This window comes from Meriones unguiculatus, chromosome 15 (genome assembly GCF_030254825.1).
Source record: "Meriones unguiculatus strain TT.TT164.6M chromosome 15, Bangor_MerUng_6.1, whole genome shotgun sequence".
Classification (NCBI taxonomy): Eukaryota; Metazoa; Chordata; class Mammalia; order Rodentia; family Muridae; genus Meriones; species Meriones unguiculatus.
In genome coordinates this window covers 251,328-270,838 of record NC_083362.1, presented here as the reverse complement: position 1 = coordinate 270,838, position 19,511 = coordinate 251,328, and the positions used below count along the sequence as shown (strand labels likewise).

General features: G+C 49.0%; 1 protein-coding gene across 10 annotated transcripts in view; it reads left to right on the top strand.

Annotated features, from left to right (window-relative positions):
- Cux1 (cut like homeobox 1) overlaps positions 1-19,511 on the top strand; it is a 308,986-nt gene that overhangs the window by 191,953 nt on the left and 97,522 nt on the right. For all 10 annotated transcript variants that reach the window (XM_021651492.2, XM_021651491.2, XM_060367899.1 and 7 more), the window contains exon 8: positions 2,669-2,735. In XM_021651492.2, coding sequence (XP_021507167.1) covers positions 2,669-2,735 — 67 coding nt within the window. The remainder of the gene's footprint in view (positions 1-2,668; positions 2,736-19,511) is intronic.

The window sequence follows — 19,511 nt, the reverse complement described above, 5'->3', positions numbered from 1 at the left end:
AAAAAAGGTTATACCAAAGTTTGCCTTTCTTTTTTTGTTTCCTTCTTTGAGAAGGAAGCAGCACGGTGTCTTTAAATGTGAGGAGGAAAATGAGAAGACATTATGATTTATCTTAGAACACAAACGTTAGAGGGACAAAAAATAGCCACCACCAGCTTTAACAGTCAAATGAATAAATGTCCAAAAACAGCAACCGTCAAGCTCCAAATGGAGCTCAGCAATGGAGCCCCTGCCTAGACTCCCCCAGTGAGGAGCTGGACCCTGGCTCCTTGGTGGAGCCCCTGCTTAGAGTCCCCCAGTGAGGAGCTGGACCCTGGCTCAGTGGGAGAGCCCCTGCCTAGAACCCCACTGAAGGGCTCCAAGCGTGGCTCAACCGGAGAGCACCTGCGTAGCATAGGTAAAACTGTGGCTCAGGCTTCACATTACACATGCATGTGTGTATGTTCACATGTCTACACACTGCTCTCTCTATAAATACAAAACTTAGAAACTCTATAAACAAAGAAGGTGGGCACAGTGGTGGCCGGTAATACCAGCACTCAGGGAAGCAGAGGCAGATGGAATGCTGTGAGTTCGAGGCCAGCCTGCTGGTCTAAAACCAAGTCCAGGACAACCAGGGCTACACAAAGAAACCCTGTCTCAAAAAAAGAAGAGGAGAAGGAGGAGGAAGTGAAACAGCGATCCAGTGGAGCAGTGAGCAAGGAGCAGGCAGCTTAGAAGCAGTGTGTGTCATATAGGGAACGTGCTAATAGTCAGAGATGTGCAGATAAATCAGTGAAAGATGGTTTTGCCTCTCAAACTGTCAGCTTTAAAATGGGTCATGCCATTGTTGCTGAGAGTGTGGGAGCATGGCCACAGGCACACTGTGGCTGCGCGGGGGGGGGGGGGGGGGGGGGGGGCAGATAGGGACTGGCATGCTCAGGTCTTTCTCCAGCAGCTTCACTTCTGAGTATCTTAAAAGTTAAACTACTTGTTCGCCTGTGTCCTGACATGGAGAGACTTCTGTTCTAGACCACTAAGGGAAAAGAGGACCCTCAGAAAATATTCCTATCATCCCATTGATGGATATGTAGCTAGGGAGGGATAGAGACAGAGGTGGAGGTTCATTCTGGGAAGTTTCGCCATGTGATGTGAAAGTGCAGATACAGACTGGGGCACGCCAGCCCCTCAGTGACCACAGACCAAACCAAGTGAGCCAAGCTGGCCTAGAACTCCTCTCCGGCTGCGGCCTCCTCCACGCTTAAGTGACAGGCACCGCTGGGCCTTGCTATTCCGCTCAGCCAGTGAGTGAAGGTCACTGTCCAGAGATAAGGTTCTGCTCCTTCCACAGAGCATACTGTTTTCAAATAAGCTTTTGGGGTTCTCGTGTGTGTGTGTGTGTGTGTGTGTGTGTGTGTGTGTGTGTGTGCGCGCGTGTGTGTGTGTAAGAGTGCAGGTGGCTGCAGACGTGTCAGACCCCATTGGAGTGGAGCTATAGGTAGTTGTGAGTTCCGCAGCATGAGTCCTGGCAGCCAAATCTGGGTCCTCTGCAAGAGCTTAATCTCGGAACCATCTCTCCAGCCCACAATAAACTTTTTAATGAGTAGCAGTATCATTAAATAATGATTGAAGAGTGTAATAGAAGCTGAGGGTGTTGCTCAAATCCATAACTAACAACCGTTAGATCTGAGCCTCTCCAGCCCATGTAAAAGGCCATGTATGGCCGAGCACAGGAGGTGAAGACATTGGTCCCTAGAGCTCACCAGCCTGCCAGCTTGGCCCACTTGGTGAGTTCCAGGCCAATGGGAGACTGTTTCAAAAAAAACCAAGGTGGATGGCGTCTGAAGAACAAGTTGTCTTTGGGGCTGCGTTCACACATGCACACACATGGAGGCGAGCATATTCTAACACAGAACCTTCATGTTTACGGGAAATGCATAAACTAGGAGGAGCAGAGTTCCCTACAATCACGACTGTTACCGTATGCATGCTTTATCCAGCCTCACCAGCATCACGTAGCCTCACAGTCCCATGCTAGGCTGCAACGTTGGCAGCCATATTGTCACAGGTAGGAGTGTTTGGCTGCATGATCGTGTGTGACCTCTGTCATACACTTGGTCTGTGATTAATGGAGATACAAAGTCTGCAGCTGTATTTGCAGCTGGAAGTCTATGCAGCAAACTATGGACAGTGGTTCTCTGTTGAAGGAGGCACTGCAGAGAGATGGCAGACTGCAGGGAAATTCTCTTCTTTATTCTCTGTTTCTCTCATCTCTGTGTGTGTTTCCCCTTTTGCTCTAAGCGCTTGGTGTCCTGGCTGGGTTTGATGGTGCATGCCTGTAATCCCATCACTGGGGAATTGTACGTAGGGAGATCCAGAATTCAAGGCCAACCTGGAGTACCACTCCGTCTTTGAGAAAGCAGCTAACAAGGTGGGATATAGTTCAGTCAGCACAGTGCTTACCTAGTGCTCAAAAATCCCCAGATTTGATCCTCAGCATCCAAAGCTGGCGTGGGGGGGTGGCGAGTACCTGTAATCTGAGTGCCAGGTAGGTAGAAGCAGACATGTCAGATGTTCAGTGTCATCTTTGGCTGTAAAATGAGTTCAAGGCTAGCCTCAGCTGCGTAGACCTTGTCTTAAACAAACAAGATTGGTGTCTTATGTCGTGGTTTCTGTCCTTGCTTTTTAGCCCTGGAAAAAACTCGAACAGAATTATTTGACCTGAAAACCAAATATGATGAAGAAACTACTGCAAAGTAAGTGCCTATGTGACGTCACCCTCTGTTCTTTTGCATTTGGTCAGGGAATGGGCCTTTTGTTGCTGATCCACAGAAGGTGGGCTTAGGAGGTACCCAACCACCTGTCATGGGGCCGAGATAGTGCCAGTCCAGTAAGTCACTTGTATCACATCCATCACCACTGAAAATTCTCTTCCTGGCTACAGAGAGGCAACCTTTGCTTCTTCTTTAATTGTGTGTGTGTGTAACCGAGTCTGCACACTACGGCGCACACGTAGAAGTCAGGGAGCCTGGCTGAAGTCGTGTCTCCTCTCGTTTCTGCCCCGCTGCCTACTCCATGCTGGCTGCTCTGTGATCCTCTGATCCTCCTGTCTCCACCTCTTGTCTCACTGTAGGAGTGCTGGGATTACAGATGTCCACCACATCTGGCTTCTTTATATTTTTGGTGTATTTTATCTTATGGGTTGGGTGTTCGGCCTGTGTGTGTCTTGTGATTGTGTGTGTGAAGCGTCTGCACCAGCCAAAAGAGGGCATGAGATCCTCTGAAGCCAGCTGCGGCCGATTGCGAGCCACCCCCACTTGAGCTGCCACTTGAGCCTGGAGTTTTGGATTTTGTTTTGTTTTGTTTTTAGTTACATTTTATTAACTCTGTATTCCAGCTGTATCCCACTCTCTCATTCCCTCCCAATCCCTCCCTCCCTGCCTGCCCCTTTCCAAGGGCACTGATAGGGGAGGAGGACCTCCTCCCCTTTCATCTGACCCTGGTTTGTCAGGTCTCTTCAGGACTGGCTGCAAAGTCCTCCTCTATGGCCTAACAGGGCTGCTCCTCCCTTGGGGGGTGGGGAGGTCAAAGAGCCTGCCACTGGGTTCCTGTCAGAAATAGTCCCTGTTCCCCCTTACTAGGGAAACCCACTTGGTTACTGAGCTACCACGGGCTACATCTGAGCAGGGGTTCTATGTTATATTCATACATGGTCCTTGGTTGAGTGTCAGTCTCAGCAAAGACCCCTGTGCCCAGATATATTTGGTCCTTGTGGAGCTCCTGTCCCTTCCAGGTCATACTAACTCCCCTTCTTTCATATGATTCCCTGCACTCTGCCGAAGGTTTGGTTATCAGTCTTAGTATCTGCTTTGATACACTGCTAGGTAGAGTCTTTCAGAAGCCCTCTGTGGCAGGCTCAAGTCCTGTTACTTATTTTTCTCCGAGCCTGGAGTTTTTATTTGGGTCCAGAGCTCAAGCTCCTGTCATCAGCCTCACACAGCAGCCCTTTACCTTCTTAGTGTCCAGTCATGCACTGTGCATTGTTTCCTGAGTTGGGAAAAAGTGATGACTGCTATGAAAATACTGTCACCTTTTTTTCTAGGACAGAGTGTATTGCGAAGAGTAAGCACAGTCCCATGACAGTGTCTTAGTTCTAGTCAGAGCCATAATGCTCTGTGCAGGTCTCCCTGTGTGGACACACATAGGGAAGAGGCCAGCCATTGAGCTTCCTGCCAGTCTGACCACTGTCAGGACATCAGACATCACGGCAGCCTGTGTCAGGCGAGCTATCAGACCCCTCCTTACAGATGAGCGGAGAGGAGGAACTGGTATTAGCCTGAGTTGTGAGAGGGCCACCGTTGGCTAGCTGCGGCTAACATCCAGACAGGCTGTGAAAGGCTGAACTGTTCTGCCTTTTTCCCACTGGAGAAGGCTTCTCGCCTCCATAAGGAAGCACTCACACTCACCAGCAGTGTGGCCTCAGGTCACCAGGACGTGGGCCTTGTCTTGCTCACATGTTCCCATGCTATCAGTAGGGAGCCCACCTGCCATGGTGAGAGGCAGGGCTTGTCCTTCGTGTGCGGCCTCTCTGTTCATGGGTGCACTTGAATATCCATGGAAGCCAGACATTGGCTACTCCCCTTAGTCACTCTCTACTTTTTTTGTAAAGTTTATTTTACTGTTTTGTGTATGTTGATGTTCTGTGTGTGCACTATGTGTGTTGGTGCTCTCGGGGCCAGGAGAGCAGCAGAGCCCTGGAACTGGAGTCACAGGCAGTTGTGAGCTGCCATCTGGGTGCTGGCAGTTGAAGTCAGGTCCTGGAGGAGCAGCCAGTGCTCTAACCACTGGGCAGTCTCCAGCCTCCCTCGTACTTTTTAAGCAGAGTGTCTCAATACTTGGAGCTAACAGATGGACTAGACTGTTGGCCAGTGAACTTCAGGGACCCACTTAGGGACAGGAAGTGCCCAGGACTGGGGTTACCAACTTGTACCACCATACCTGACCTTGTCCACGGGTGCTGGGGGTCTGGACTCAGGCACTCATTCTTACACAGCCAGCCCTTTACTGCCGGAGCCATCTCCCCAGCCCATCTCTTGACCCTCTGCTCTGGGTTGTTTGGTAATCCAGAGCTGTAAGGGCCCAGGTCTGCAGTCAGACCTTACTAGACAGCATAGAACTTCCTCAGAGACCCCGATGTCCTCAGTTTCCCTGGCTGACTTGATGGCCTCGTGGAAACCTTCATGTAATCTGCCTTCCTCCCTCTGTGCTTTCCTGTTGGACTTGAAGAGCACCACATGAGTTCAGTCTGAGGAAGTGATGGTTACACATTTCCCTGTGAAATCTGGTGCCTTTGGGCTTATCTCCTTCCATCCCAGAGACAGGGCTGCTGGAGAGCAGCTGCCATCATCCAACTGTGGGACACATATGTTGTCCTACCCTTGAGGTCACACACTTTGTCACCCGACACGCATTCCCGTGGCAGAACCATGCCATGATGAAACTCCTGGGCCAGGGCTCCTGTCTCCTTTTCTGTCGTTGTTTTATCTTCATGTAATTTGATCATTTCTGCTTGGACTTTATCCTCCTAAGTAGATCATTTTTCTCAGTAACTGACTTTTGATGCTTTTGTTTTGTTTTTTGTTTTTGAGACAGGGTTTCTCTATATAGCCCTGTCTACCCTGGAATTCACTGTATAGACCAGGATGGTCTTGAACTCACAGATATCCACCTGCTTCTACCTCCTAAGTGCTGGATTAAAGGTGTGTACCACCACACCTGCCTAGTAACTGAATATTTTTATATGTCTGTGTTCCTATGTGTGCATGCAATGGCATTCTTTCTGGAGGTCAGAAGACAGCCTTGGATGTCAGTGATCATGGCTTTAGCCTCTTTTGAGCGTTTCGACGTCCATGTGTGTATGAGTGTTTGCGTGTGTGTGGGTACCTGTGCACCTATGCTCCTGGCTGTGGTAGGCAGAGGCTGATCTCTGGGGTCTTCCTCAGTGCTTTTCCACCTCATGTATTGAGTCAGCGGCTCTCACTTGAGCCCCACACACAGCTTACTGACTCTGCAGCTTGCTCTGGGGATATCCTGTCTTTGCCTCCCTGCTGGATTCAGGTAGCCTTCCATGCCAGGGCAGGATTCAGATGGGTGCTGGGCTCTGAATCACAGTCCTCCTGCTTGGTGGCAGCACGTTAGCCACTGCTACATTCCCAGTCCTCCTCTTCATTCTTTTTTGAGAAGGGTGTCACTGGGCTGTTTAGGCTGGTCTCAAACTCATAAGCTTAAGACATCTTCCTGATAAGCTTCTGAAGTAGCTGTGGCTGCAAGTGTGCTACCCTAGCAGATGAGGACGTGGGACCAGATGTCGACATAGAGGTGGTCTGTGAAAGAACCAGCCTGCACAGGCCCCTTGGAAGGCCTGCTCTGGTTCTGAAAATGGTGCCATAGTGGGTTGATAAGTATGGAAAGGTTGGACTTTGGCTACACTGGACTGAAAATGTATTTCTCTGACTAGGAAAGGACTGAATGGGCTAGGAAGGTGGCTCAGACTGAGCAGTACGTGCTGTGCAACCTGGAGACCTGGTAAAAGCTGGGCCTGGCACAGCTGGCTGTAATCCCGCCCGGGAGGTAGACTCGCAGACCCCTGAGGCTCCCTGGCTCCCCAGCCTATATGAACTGTGATTTTCAGGACCCAATGAGAGACCCTGTCTCCAAAATTGAAGGATAGTTCCTGAGGAACAACATGCAGGTTTGGCCTCTGGCCTCCATACTCATTTACACACACACACACACACACACACACACACACACACACACACACACACACACACACACACACGGAAAGGGCCAGAGGAGACTGGGAATGTAGTTCAGTTGAGAAACTGCTTGCCTCATATTCGTGAAGCCCGATTCATCTGTATCATCACATAAAGCCAGGATAGAGGATCAGGACTTCTGTCTTATCCCTGACTGTGAAAACTGGTGTGGTACCACATACCTGTTAAACCCCGTATTTGGGAGCCTGAAGCAAGAGGACTGTTTGCAAGTTCTAGGCCAGTCGAAGCTACTTAGCAAGGACCTTTCTCAAAATAAGTAAAGTAAGTAAGTAGCTGCCTCCTCTGCATTCTCCCCCTCTCAGTTCTGGAAAGGACTGTCGCCCCATTTCCTGCTTCAGGGGCAGCCTCCTTGCAGTTTGTTGGAGCCGACATTTTCATTCCTGTGGATGAATATACCCTGGGGAGAATCTGTTCTGGGATGGTCTTAAACATCTCTTTCAAAACGTCAGTAGGATGCTTCAACGTGTGCTGTCAGAGACCCTGGGAACGAGTGGGAGACAGAAGAGTGCGGCTTTGGAGAAAAGGCTGCTTGGGGAGCAGTCGCTCTGCTCTGCGCACGCCGTGACCTCCAGGCCTCCTGCCGCCCTTGCACACGAACAGCTGCTCCACTGAGTAGCTACCAGAGTGATGGAGCGTGTGGAAGAGCAACCCTACGAGGAAGCCCCTCTGTTTCCTGGTCTGAAGCTTTGTCAGTTTATAGGGTACACTCTGCTTGTCATTCAGAACACCGACCAACCGCCTTCCCTCATTAAAAAGAAGCCCCGGGGACTCAGCTGAGGCTTGCTCAGCACCTGAGGCCCTGGGCTTGACCTTCTGGGCTGCAAGAGCAGGTGTGGCAGTACACGCCTCTAACCCAGCCCTTGGGTGGCGAGGAAGAGGCGGAGCGAGGGTCAGCTTCTGTTGTATTGTTAGAGGCACGCCAGGCTACAAGACCCTTGTGGGGGTGGGGTACGGGTCAGAGGCAACAAGGCCACTTGGAGCCCTCCACCCCTTCCCCTAACTGCTGCTTTTGCAGTCATTTCAGCTGTGCGTCAGCTGGGACTGCTCGGCTGGCTGTGATAGGGACAGTGGCAGTAAAGTTTTCCATGTGTAGGCTTGAAGCAAAATGTAATTAGCCTTTATGCACAGAACAAGGCCCTATTGATGAGTACAGCTGGTCTTTGTTCGGCCCCATCGCTGAGAGTGGGAGGTAAAGTGCTCGTCTTCATGTTTATTAATGCAGGATTCCGTAGACAAATGGCAAGCACAGTTTAATATTTGTTGGAACACAGGGGGACTTGCCAAACAGTTGTGTGAGCGGATTTCAGGCCTGCACAGTATAGCCATTGCTGGGTTAAATAAATGGATTATTTTTTTTCTCTCTCTCTCTTTTTTTTTTTTTTTAATGTACTCCCCAATGGTCACCCTGGAGTCCCCGTGTCCCATAACAAATGCACATGTAGCACCTTACAGACATGTGGCGTCTCAGAACATGTGTGAGCATGGGTCCCGGGGCTGTCTTCACCCTGGGAGGGGCAGGAAGCTCACTGCTGCCACTCCTCTCCACCTGTGGCACACAGTTGTTCACTTCCCCTTGGATGGAGGATCTAAGACACTGTAACGTGTGCAGGGATTCCAGTTTTCATTTGTGTTTCTTCTCTCTGTCTCTTCTGTGTGTGTATCTACACTGTATTATAGTGTTCCTGTAGAGGTCAAAGGACAACTTGTAGGAGCCAGCTCTCTCCTCCTAACATGTAGAGACCAAGGAGGGGTCTCAGGTCCCCAGCCTTGGCAAAAAGTCACTTTCATCTGCTGAGTGTTCCACCCAGCCCTAGGCTTCTTGTCTTCAGTTTTGCCTCTGCAGTGGACGTGGGGTGGACAAAAGGACTGTGGAACCCTTTCCAGACCACCAGGGCAGAGTTTAGTGGAAGGCGATGTTAAACTGTGGTGAAAGACTGCATTCCTTCTAGCTAAGGTAGAGGCCGGGCCTGTTTGAGGAAGCCCTTTGATCAGCAGCGCTCAGGAAGGGAAGGCAAAGTGATCACAAGTTAAAAGTCCTGAACTGCATAGCCACTTTAAGGCCAGCCTAGACTACATAAAACCTTGTGTCAGAAAACTAAAAAAATCAATCTCATAAGAAAGATGGGTATAGCGTGATAATAGAGTGTCTGGCCGATATATTTAAGGTGCTGGATTCAATCCCCTCTCACGCCAGGGAGAGAAGAGGGAGAGCAATGAATCCTTTCCTAAAGTAAGTACAGGCTTCCTTTCGCTAAGCTTCCTCTAAGTTACTCCCAAACCTTCCTACCAGGAAATGTCACACCTCTCACACCTCTGCTTGCTTTTAAGAAAAGACATTACATATGCAAATATTTCCATAATACATTACAAAAGCAATGATGAGGAAATGCTTGGGTTCGCATCAGAGTCTGCTCTGTGGGCCTCGTGTGACAGTGTATCACTCCCTGCAGCTCTGGAATAGACACGACTTCCTGTTAGAGAGGAGCTGATTGCTCAGAGGACCCAAACTCTGCATTGCAGGCATGGGGACCTCTGTCTCCAGCACAGAGGACAAGGGGTCAGGAATTGAAAGAGGAAGCCAGAGGCTCCCGGCAAGACTGGCTGGCTGCGAGCAGGGCAGACAGCAGCCTGGCACAGGTGCTCTGGACTAGCATGCGCAGACTCTGTTAGTTGGCAAGAAGAGGGTTCGCTTCCTCTCACAGCTCGCATTCCATTACGAAGGGAAGTCAGGGCAGGAGCTGAAGCGGAAGCCACTGAGGTGCACTGCTCACTGGCTTGCTCAGCCTGCTTTCTGACAGAACCACCTGCCCACAGGATATGCCATTATTCACGAAGGGAATGGCTTGAGACAGGGCCTCTCCACTCAACCGGAAGTGAAGTGCCCAAGGAGGCCAGTGAGGGCATCAGATCCTCAGCAGTTAGAGCCACAGTGGTGGTTTGCTGCCGTGTGTCTGCCAGGAACTGAGCCTGGGTCTTCAGGAAGAGCAGCAGTGCCGGCTCTCCGGCCGCTGTGCCGGCTCTCCGGCTGCTGTGGCTCCCGTTTGTTTGTTTGTCACTCAGTCAATGGTGCTTTGGGACAGGGTCTCACAGAGTAGCCTTGGCTAGGCTGGAACTCAGTGCGTAAACCAGGTCTTCCTGTGCCTCCTGAATGCTAGGATTAAAGACACACATCACCACACATCCAGCTTTTTTATAGGGTGGGTTGTGGGCATCTCATTCTGAAGCCCAGGCCCTGACACTGGCTGTGAGCCTCCTTACATGTGTGACTCAGTAAATTTGGAAGAACCAAAGGGAGGTATCCCAGAACCTCAGTGGCATTGTCTCCCCTGTCACTTTGAGAATGTAATTGTTTTCCATCTTTCTGAGTCATCGATTTCCAGTGTGAGTTGCTGTAATTATCGTGGTTGGATTAATTTCCCTAAAAAAAGAGAAGCAAACCCTGTATGATTTTGAGGGTGTGGACCTGAATGAAGACTTCAGTCAGACCAGGATAGAGTGGCCAGCTTTTTCCTGTTGCCTCGTTTCTAGGGGTGTGGCTGCGCTTGGTAGCGCCCCCTCCTGTGTAAGGGTTCAGTGTGCGCTGAGCCTCCAGGGCCTTTCCTGTTTCCGTGTCCTGGGGTAGGGGGAGAAGGAACAGGTTGGCTTCTTGTGTCCAAACCCAGTAAACACTTGTTGGTTACTGTGTGTGTCCATTTGTGTTTGTGTGTTACAGGTGCACATGTGTGAGCGCATGGAGAGGTCAGAAAACAGCTTTGTCTGTCTTTGCTCAGGTGGCCCCTGCACCTTTGTTGTTGTTTTCTTTTTCAGACAAAGACTTGTAGTACCCTGGAACTGAACCAGTAAGGTGGGCTGTGTGGTCAGTAGGCCTACGGCATCGGCCTTTGTCTGCCCTCCCAGAGCTAGGAATACAGGCGTGCCCAGCTTTTTCTTATCATGGGTTCTGGGTCTTAAACTCATATTTGAACAGCAAGCTCTTTACCAACTGAGCCATCTCCTAGCCCTTGGACTCCACCTACATTTTGAAATTTGAATTAGTTACCATTTAGGTGCTGTTACTACAGGGACCGGTAGTTTCAAGGTCAAACCATCGAAGAGCTGTTAACTCCCTAATAAACGTGTCCCCTAAATTTTACTGTGGAAGCCAGGCTGTGCACAACTTTAAGCCTAGCACTCCGAAGACAGAGGCCAGGGGAACTCTGGGTTCGAAGCCAGCTTGGTGTACATAGCGAGCTCCAGGACGCCAGGGCTACATGGAGAGGCCCTGTCTCAAGCCATTTCCTTCGTGAATAATGGCGTATCCTGTGGGCAGGTGGTTCTGTCAGAAAGCAGGCTGAGCAAGCCAGTGAGCAGTGCACCTCAGTGGCTTCCACTTCAGTTCCTGCCTTGACTTCCCTTCGTAATGGATTGTGAACCCTCTTCTTGCCAACTAACAGAGAACAAAGAAGGGACAGTCACAGTGTAACAGAAACAAACCAGTGCAGCCAGTGAGCCCATAGGAACTATTATTTCCTGTAGAAATGCACATTTGTGCAGGACCCATGTTCTAAAGTGTAAACGACTCATCAGTGTGTGGGTCTTCCTAGCTCTCCATGACTGACTGCAGTGGCGAGAACATGTGCAGAAGACCCTGCAGTGTACAGGCGAGCTCCAAATGCATCTGTGTTGGGGAATTCCAGTCTTCTGGGCTGGCTGCAGAAAATCAGAGATACTGGACAGTTGGACACCCACCAAGCATAAGAAGACCTCGTTCTAAGATAGGCTGTAAGAGACTATAGACAGTGCGTGAACGTATGTGTGTTGGTGCATGCATATGTTTTGGGGCGTGCACGAGGAAGCAGAGGGAACCTCAGACGCCCCTCAGGAGCCACCCACACTGGTTTTCTGAGACAGGGTGTCTCTGTGGCCTAGAGCTCACCAGAAAGCACAAGAGTCTGCCGGTCTCCCTCTCCCACTCACAAGCCACCACACTCCTTGTGCAAGGCAAGTGCTCATCTGGCTGGGCCTTCTCGGCCCTTGCTTAAGAAACGCTCAGAAAGCAGAATGAAATGTTTCCTATAGGAAAGCCAGAGCAGAGCCGGATAATTGAGCTCATTGTTTTCCTTCACGGCTTGTTTGCCCTTTCATTCTCTTCCTAAGGTGCTGGATGTTGAGGAATGTCTCCATTTGCCAGAAAGACAGTGGGGTGTCTCATATTTCCCCTGCCAGACCGCCAGTTCTGAAGAGAGCCTGCAGAATGAATTTTTAATGCTGAGCGTTATAGCATCGCTCTCCCAGCCAGCCGCATTGCTCTCCTGAGCCTACAGATTTAGTGCTCGGATGAGCAGAGTGAGGACTTGGGGGCACTCAGCACAGTGAGAATTAACCCCCCAACAACCACACTGGTGCCCTCCGACTCCAGACAGCCAACCCTAAGGAGTCGGGAGGGAAGAGTAAAAACTCTGTGGTGTTTGGAATGTTCTCCAAGCAGCCTGGAGCCGAAGCAGGGCATAGTCTCAGAATTCTATCAGATAGCGTATTTTTACGTTTTCACTTTTTTAACTGTGACTGTTCTTACTTGGTGTATTTCTGTGATCTTTCCACCCTTAAAAAAGCTTTACGATCTGCAAGGTTTACAGAATATACAGAAGACTGGAGACTCTCCAGTTCCTATAAAAAGCCCAAATGGAATCAGAAGTCCAGAATTGGTCGCTAACAATGGAAAGGGGATCATTTGTATTCAGTGGCTAATTCTGGTCAGGGCCATATGGTTGGTTGTTATTTTTCCCTCAGTAGCTTTCTATATTTTTGAAGTTTTCAAAATTAAGAAGAACAAGTTGTATATAAAAATTGTCCATGCTTAAATAAGTTGGAGAAGGGTGGAATCTTCAACAAGCAGTAGAACAAATGGCTGAGTAGATAGATAACAAGCTGCACCAGTTAAAGCCTGGATGTCTTAAATATATAAATGTGAAGGAAATCACAAAAACAGTAAGAGGGATGTTAGGTGGATTTATGTAATAAGGGGTGGGAGAGACCTTTTTAAAGCACGATGCCAAAAGTAGAAAATCTGTGGGATATTCAGAGCTTCCTGGAGGTGGAGGGTGGACGGGATGGGTGGGTAAAACATTGACAGTGTGGAAGGACAAAATGGCTAATGTATGTTTCTTGCAAAGCTGTAACAAAATGTTGAGAGGTCAGCAGAGTGGATGGATAGATGGGAGGGAGGGTGGTGGACAGATGAGACTAGTGTGGAGAGGAGGTGAATGCATGAAAGAAAGGGTGGATGAACTATGGACAGTTTCTCAGCCAGTTAAAGGCTTAGATTAATTTAGATGGGTGGATAACTTAGATAGGTGAATGAAAACGGGATGAATGAGATGGGTGAATAGGTGGATGGTGGAGAGGGTAAATATATGGATCTATCACAGACAAATTGATAAAATACTTACAGTGTAATGTCTTACAAAGCAATAGCAAAATACATAACACCCGAAGAGGATGGTTTTTCTATTCTAGGCAGTTATTTGTACCACAGGCATCTCAAACTGCCTTCCGTAACTCCCTTCTTCCCTGCAGGCAGCTTTCCTCTGTTTGTGGTGTGTGTCCCCTCCCACTGGTGATGCGTTATTTTTTCCAGAAACTCGGGTCCTTCTTGACGCTTTGCTGCCCCCCTGTCTAATGCAGATCAGCCTCTCCTTTGGGCCTGTCGTCGTTCCTTATTTCTTAGCTCTGCTGTTCCCACCATCCTCTGGGCCTTCCCTCTGAGGGCATCAGTGTTTGTTGGACCCGCGTGTCTCAGGCTGCCAGCTTCTCCCTGCATGAATCTGCTTCCCAAGGATCTGCGAGAAAGTGTCCAGAATATGACCCTGCTGCAAGCCGCGCTGCGTGCAACCTCCCCACCCCACCGCCTGCTCTCCTGCCTCCACAGACCAACCCCAGCGCGCAGGGCACTTGACTGTGCGCTTGCCTGGACAGCTCCATCCCATGTCACAGCCCCCCCCCCCCCCAATCCCTGCCTTCCACACCTGTGTGCTCCAGCTCCCAGCTCAGGCCGTGCTCAGGGTTGTCTGCCTTCTTGCTTCCTCAGCCTGGGGTCAGTGGAGAGAACTCAGTGAGATGACCCTGGCCCCAGAAGTACATGGTTGCTAACGTTCAAGTGTAGCGTAGCGATTTTCCTCCCGCTGTGAAGGTTGCAGGGTCCTTTCAGAGGTGGGGCCTTGTCCGCCAACACTGTCGCTGTTTTCACACCATGGTCACGCCGCAGTCAGCTCTGGTGCTCGGCACCACTCCGGTGACCGGCGCTGATCGTGTTAGCAGCTTCCCACTAAAGGACTCCTCTTGCTATCGCACAAATTTGAGTTTCTTTTAGAATGAAATTAACTGTTCTTGGAAATGGTGCTCCTAGGAAATGTATGTAATTAAGACACTCTAGGGCAAGGGCTATGGCATGCCTCCCTTGTGAGAAGCCCTTGGTTCAACTCCCACCGTCGTATGAATTGGACTTGGAGTGCATGCTTATAATTCTGGCACTCAGAGTTCAAGATCATCCCCGCCTCCATAGCAAGTCAGCCTAACTTACAGGAGACCCTGTCTTTAAATCAATATTTTAATTTAAGGAATGAGAGGTACCATTGCATACTTTTGATCCCAGGTCCTGGGTGGCCGAGACAGAAGGATTGTGAGCTCAGGGCCTGTGCTTACAGGTATACAGCACACACCCAATTCACTCTCCAAAGCAGAGCCCCGTCTGTTTCATATTTGTCGTAAAGACTGTCTCTGAATTCTGCCTGTAATTTCACTGTCTGCCTAAATTTTTATCCTGATAAGTTGCATTCAATCTTTAATTTCCCTTCTCATGTCTGTAAAGTGTCTTATTGTTTCCATTGTGAGTTTTTTATGCCTTTACTCACCTAATTTTTACAATGTGCCTCTTATTACTTCATCAAGTTTTATAAATTAACTCAGGCAGTAAATTTCCCCTACTTATATTTAACGCACCTGCGAATGCAGAATGTCATTGTTAGCTTTCTCTCTAGTAGCATTTTGAAATTTGATTTTCTGTAGATAGAACATAGACCTCATTGTTTTAATTCCCTCGTGTTTAATAATTATGTCCTAATTGTAGATTATTTATTTCATTTTCCAGATATTTACAGTTAGCATATGGGAATTTACCCAAAAAACAAAAACAAACAAACAAACCCATGACGCTTTGCTGACCTCATCTCTAACCACCTATTTGCTGAAGTGAATCGCTTGGCAACCATATTACCCAGAGGGAGTGACTTTTTCAAACCTTTGTGACAACAGGAACGGGTGTTGCTTTGTTTTGAAACAGGTTCTCATGTAGCCCAGGCTGGACCCTGACTTGGTGTGTAGCTGAGAATGACCTAGTTTTTCTGACTCCTGGTCACTTCCTGGTGTTTCAGAAAGAGGTGCTGGATTAAGTCACCACCTGAATGTGCAGGTCTTTGAGGGCTGACGTCACGTGGTTCTGTCTCACTGAAAGTGAGCCCATCTGAGACCTTTCAAAAGTGGTGGGTGACAGCAACGACAGCGCCGTCCAAACAGCAGCTCATTGCGCTACCTGCCCTAACTCTCCCTCTGTAGCAAGACTGTCTGTTCAGGGCATTCAGTCTGAGCTTGCGGACCCCTAGCAATGGATTCCCACAAGTTATTGGATCTGATTTTCCAGCTTGTTGTTGCTGTTGAGAAAGGGTGTTGTGTAGCATGTGCTAGCCTTGAACATAGGTATCTGCCTGCCTTCACTTTCGTAGTGCTGGGATTGCAGCCATCTTCCAGTACACAGGGTGTTTTCCAGCAGTTTTCTTCTGGTTAGCAGAAAATGACCTGCTGATGACTCTCCGCGGCCGTGTGAACTCTGCAGAAGCCCCCAGGACGTGACCTGCCCTGGCTGACACCCTGGTCAGTACAGGGTTATTTCCAACACCCCACGTGTTTTTGGTTTTGTTTTGTTTTTTTTTTTTTTCCTCCAAACTCAGAAACATGTCGTCTGAGTAGTCAGGGCCCTCCTTTAAGTGTCTTTTGAGAAAATGACTGAATTCCATTCCCTGTGCAGAACCGCAGTGACACTCACTGCACGGTGGTGATCAAGAGCGTAAGCCAGGGACGGGGAGACCCAGCAGGTAGAGGGGTCTGCCCTGCCAGCCTGGTGAGCTCAGCGTGCTCCCCAGAACCCATGGAGAGGTGAAAGGAAAGAGTCAGCTGCCTGGGAGTCTCTAAGCCTCGGCGCATGCACACTGAGTCTCACACGGACACACGCACACACATACACACAGTGTAATAATAGTTAGAATAGTAAAAATAAAAAGTATTTTTAAAAACTCAAAACATAGCCTATGGGGGCCAATGGTTTGACATTGATCCTGTCCTGACAGATTATATCAACCAAAGTTATCCAGCCATAAAGGAAATAGTGAGAGCGTGGCTTACCAATTAAAGACTCCCTTCCAAAGGCTGGATGGGATGGCATCTGCCATATCTCAGTACTCTGTAGCCAGAGGCAGGCAGATCTCTGAGTTTGAGTTTAGCCTGGTGTACAGAGCAAGTTCCAGGACAGTCAGAGATACACAGAGAAAAAACTGTGTGCGTGTGTGCTCGCGCGCGCGCGCGCGTGTGATAGCTGATAAAAACTTAACTTTTAAAAGAGAGGGTGGTGGGATGGCTTGGCAGTTAAAAGCGCTTGCCACACAGGCCTGACAACCTGCATTCAGTTCCAGCACCCGGGGAAAGAGGAAAGGAGAGAAATGACTCCTGAAAGTTTTCCTCTGACCTCCACGTGGATGGTGTGGCCTGGCATGTATATGCACACACACTATAATAAAAGACTTAAAACGTCCTTCCTTGCTAATCGTGGTGGCACACACCTTTAATACTAGCGCTCGGGAGGCAGCGGCAGGAGGATCTCTGTGAGTTCCAGGCCTGCCTGGCCTACAGAGCAAGTTCAGGACAGCCAGGGCTACTCAGAGAAACCCTGTCTCAAAAACCAAAAAGAAAAAAAATGCTCTCTTTAAAAAGGGAATAATCAGACAGACAGACGTGTGTGTGTGTCTGTCTGTCTGTCTCAGTGTCTCATTATACGAAGACAGACAGACACACACATGCACACATGTGCATCCCTTCTAAAATTAATCTTGTAACCAAGCCAGCAAGTTGTGTTGTCTGACCTACTGTTCTCGTCATGCCTACTCCACAGAGTATTGAAAGTAGCTGAAAGAAAGACCCTGGAATAGAAGGCTCTGAGAGTGGAGTCTGGGAGGTAAAAGGAATGATGAATTTTTGAGACTCGGGTTTTTACAAAAAGCTCTATCATTTAACAGCCTGTGGCCAGTCTGTTCCCTCCATGTTGTACTTTATTCTTTGGGTGTTTTTAAGAGCACAGAATTGCTACAATGCCCTGATTTACTGTTTGCTAGACTCCAAGGGAAAACTTTATATTGCAGTTAACCTTTCTATTTTTTTCCTTCCATCGGAGTATTGTGGACTTCCTCTGTGGTATTTTAGTGATTAGACAGGAAGGAGGGCATCCTTAAAGATGTGAGGCCAAATCCGATGAGGTCAGAATGAAGGGAAGGGATGGTCTGTGTGGGGCCAGCAAGTCTGGCCCCAGCCAAACTGTCTGACACTTCACAAGTAGAATAGGAACCTGAATAATTCATTTTCAAGTTACCCTAAAAAAGCCGCTTACGTGATGCCCCGATGCAGACTCTCAGTGCCAGCAGGAGGAAAGAGGAGGATTTGTGTTTTCTACAAATGTTCTGCAACCTTCCAGACTGGCTTGCGCAATTTTACTTTCCAGCCCTTCACCTAGGAGTGAAGAACGCCATCATAAAACTCAAAGGCAGGGTAATGAAAGGCGTGTGGGAGCTGTGGAGGAAACCAAGCCACAGGTGAACTGAGCATGGGATCTCTAGACTCCTGTGAAAGGAGGCTGGGAGAAGGAGCCAGGAAGTGGACTTGGTTTTGGGCTGACGTGTGGGCTCAGGACAGGGTGTCGGGGCTGAGACGGTAACCAGGATTCATCTCGAAGGTTGCTTTTTTTATTCTGAGCTCTGCCACCCACCCTGCTCTTAACAGTCCCCATGCCAGCACTGTACTTAGGGGAGAAGGAGGTAATTAGGCCCTTGCATCTTGGAATAAGAGCAGGGCTCATCACAGACTCTGTGGCTCCCCACCTTTGCCAGGGTCATCCATGCTTTGCCTGGGCCGACCAAAGTAGAGGCCTCCTGTGCAGTGCAGAAAATGCTCAGGAAGGAGTACCAGGCCTGCAGCCATGGGAATTCTCATGAGGGTGGCCTGCACTGCTGACCCACAGGTTAGCTGACTAACCTGAGGGCAGTCCTTCGTGAGCAGCTCCAGACAGCATGCTGAGGGCGCTGAGACTGCCACAGCACACTGCCAGGAAAACTCACCAAAGCAAAGGGCTGCCTGCTGCACGCTAAAGACGTCTGCTCAACGCTGTGATTGTAGACGTCTGGGCATGGTGGTCCATGTCTGTAATCCAGGCACTCAGAGGGTGGAGGCAGGAGGATCCAGATCTCAAGGTCAGGTTCAAGGCCAGCTTGTACTACATGAGACACTGTGGTCTAAAGATAAAGAGTGAGTCAAAACTGTTGGGAAAGTAGAAAGTAACGTTGGAAGAGGAGTGAGTGTGTCCCTGAGGTGTTTTGGAACCATTCCCTCTAACCCCGTAGCCCTTCAGACTCCAGAGCTAGAACCTCACAGGTCAGCTGTGCCACTTGGGACTGACAGTCGGCTGAGATGACAGTTCAAGGAGCACAATACTGAGGGACAGAAAAACACCACAAATGGTGAGCAGCTGCCAGGGAGCCGGCCACAGGCCTGTCAGCCGACATGTGGGTCGAGCCTTGTCAGAAGTGTGACACAGCCACCCCTGATGGCCTGAGCTCAAACCCCAGATCCCGCGTGATGGGAGAGAAGCAGCTCCCACAGGTGTCCTCACGCGTACACACAGCCACCCTAAGGTGATGACAAGCCTTTCAGTGTTTGTTGATTCCATGTCTGTCCCACACATGTCTGTGCCAAAGTGTGTGAGGAGGCCAGAGGACAACATTTGACAGTTGGTTCTCTTTCCACCTTTCGGGTCCTGGGGATGGAGGTCAGTTTGTCAGCGCTGGTCCTGGTTACTGAGCCAGCTCTCCAGGCCTAAGAAAATGTCTTTATAACTTCATCCACTCAAGATGACAAAGAAACCAAAGGTCATGCACATGTATAAGTATTTATATAAAAATACTAAATAAAGTAGTAGCAAACAGACCTGAGAGCTCATTAAATGCCTGACATACCACAGCCAAATGGGGAACTAGTGACAGCTCGCACAATTTACCATGTTAGCAGGTCAGAGGAGAAAATCCATTTCATTAGCTACATAAATGCTTAAGAGGTACTTAAAGAAATCAATACCCATCTTTTATTTAAAAGTCATAATAAAGTAAGAGATGTGTGTTTTATTAACGAAATCTAAACGTATCTATTTAAAGCCAAAAAAAAAAAAAAAAAAAAACAACAACAATATGGTGACTTGTGAAATAGTCAGTGAGTTCCTCTTGAAATTCACACCACACAAAGATTCTCTCACTGTTGTCTTAGTTAGGGTGAGTTACTCCTGCTGGGATGAAGCACCATGGACTGAAAGAACCTGGGGAGGAAAGGGTTTATTTGGCTCATAGATCC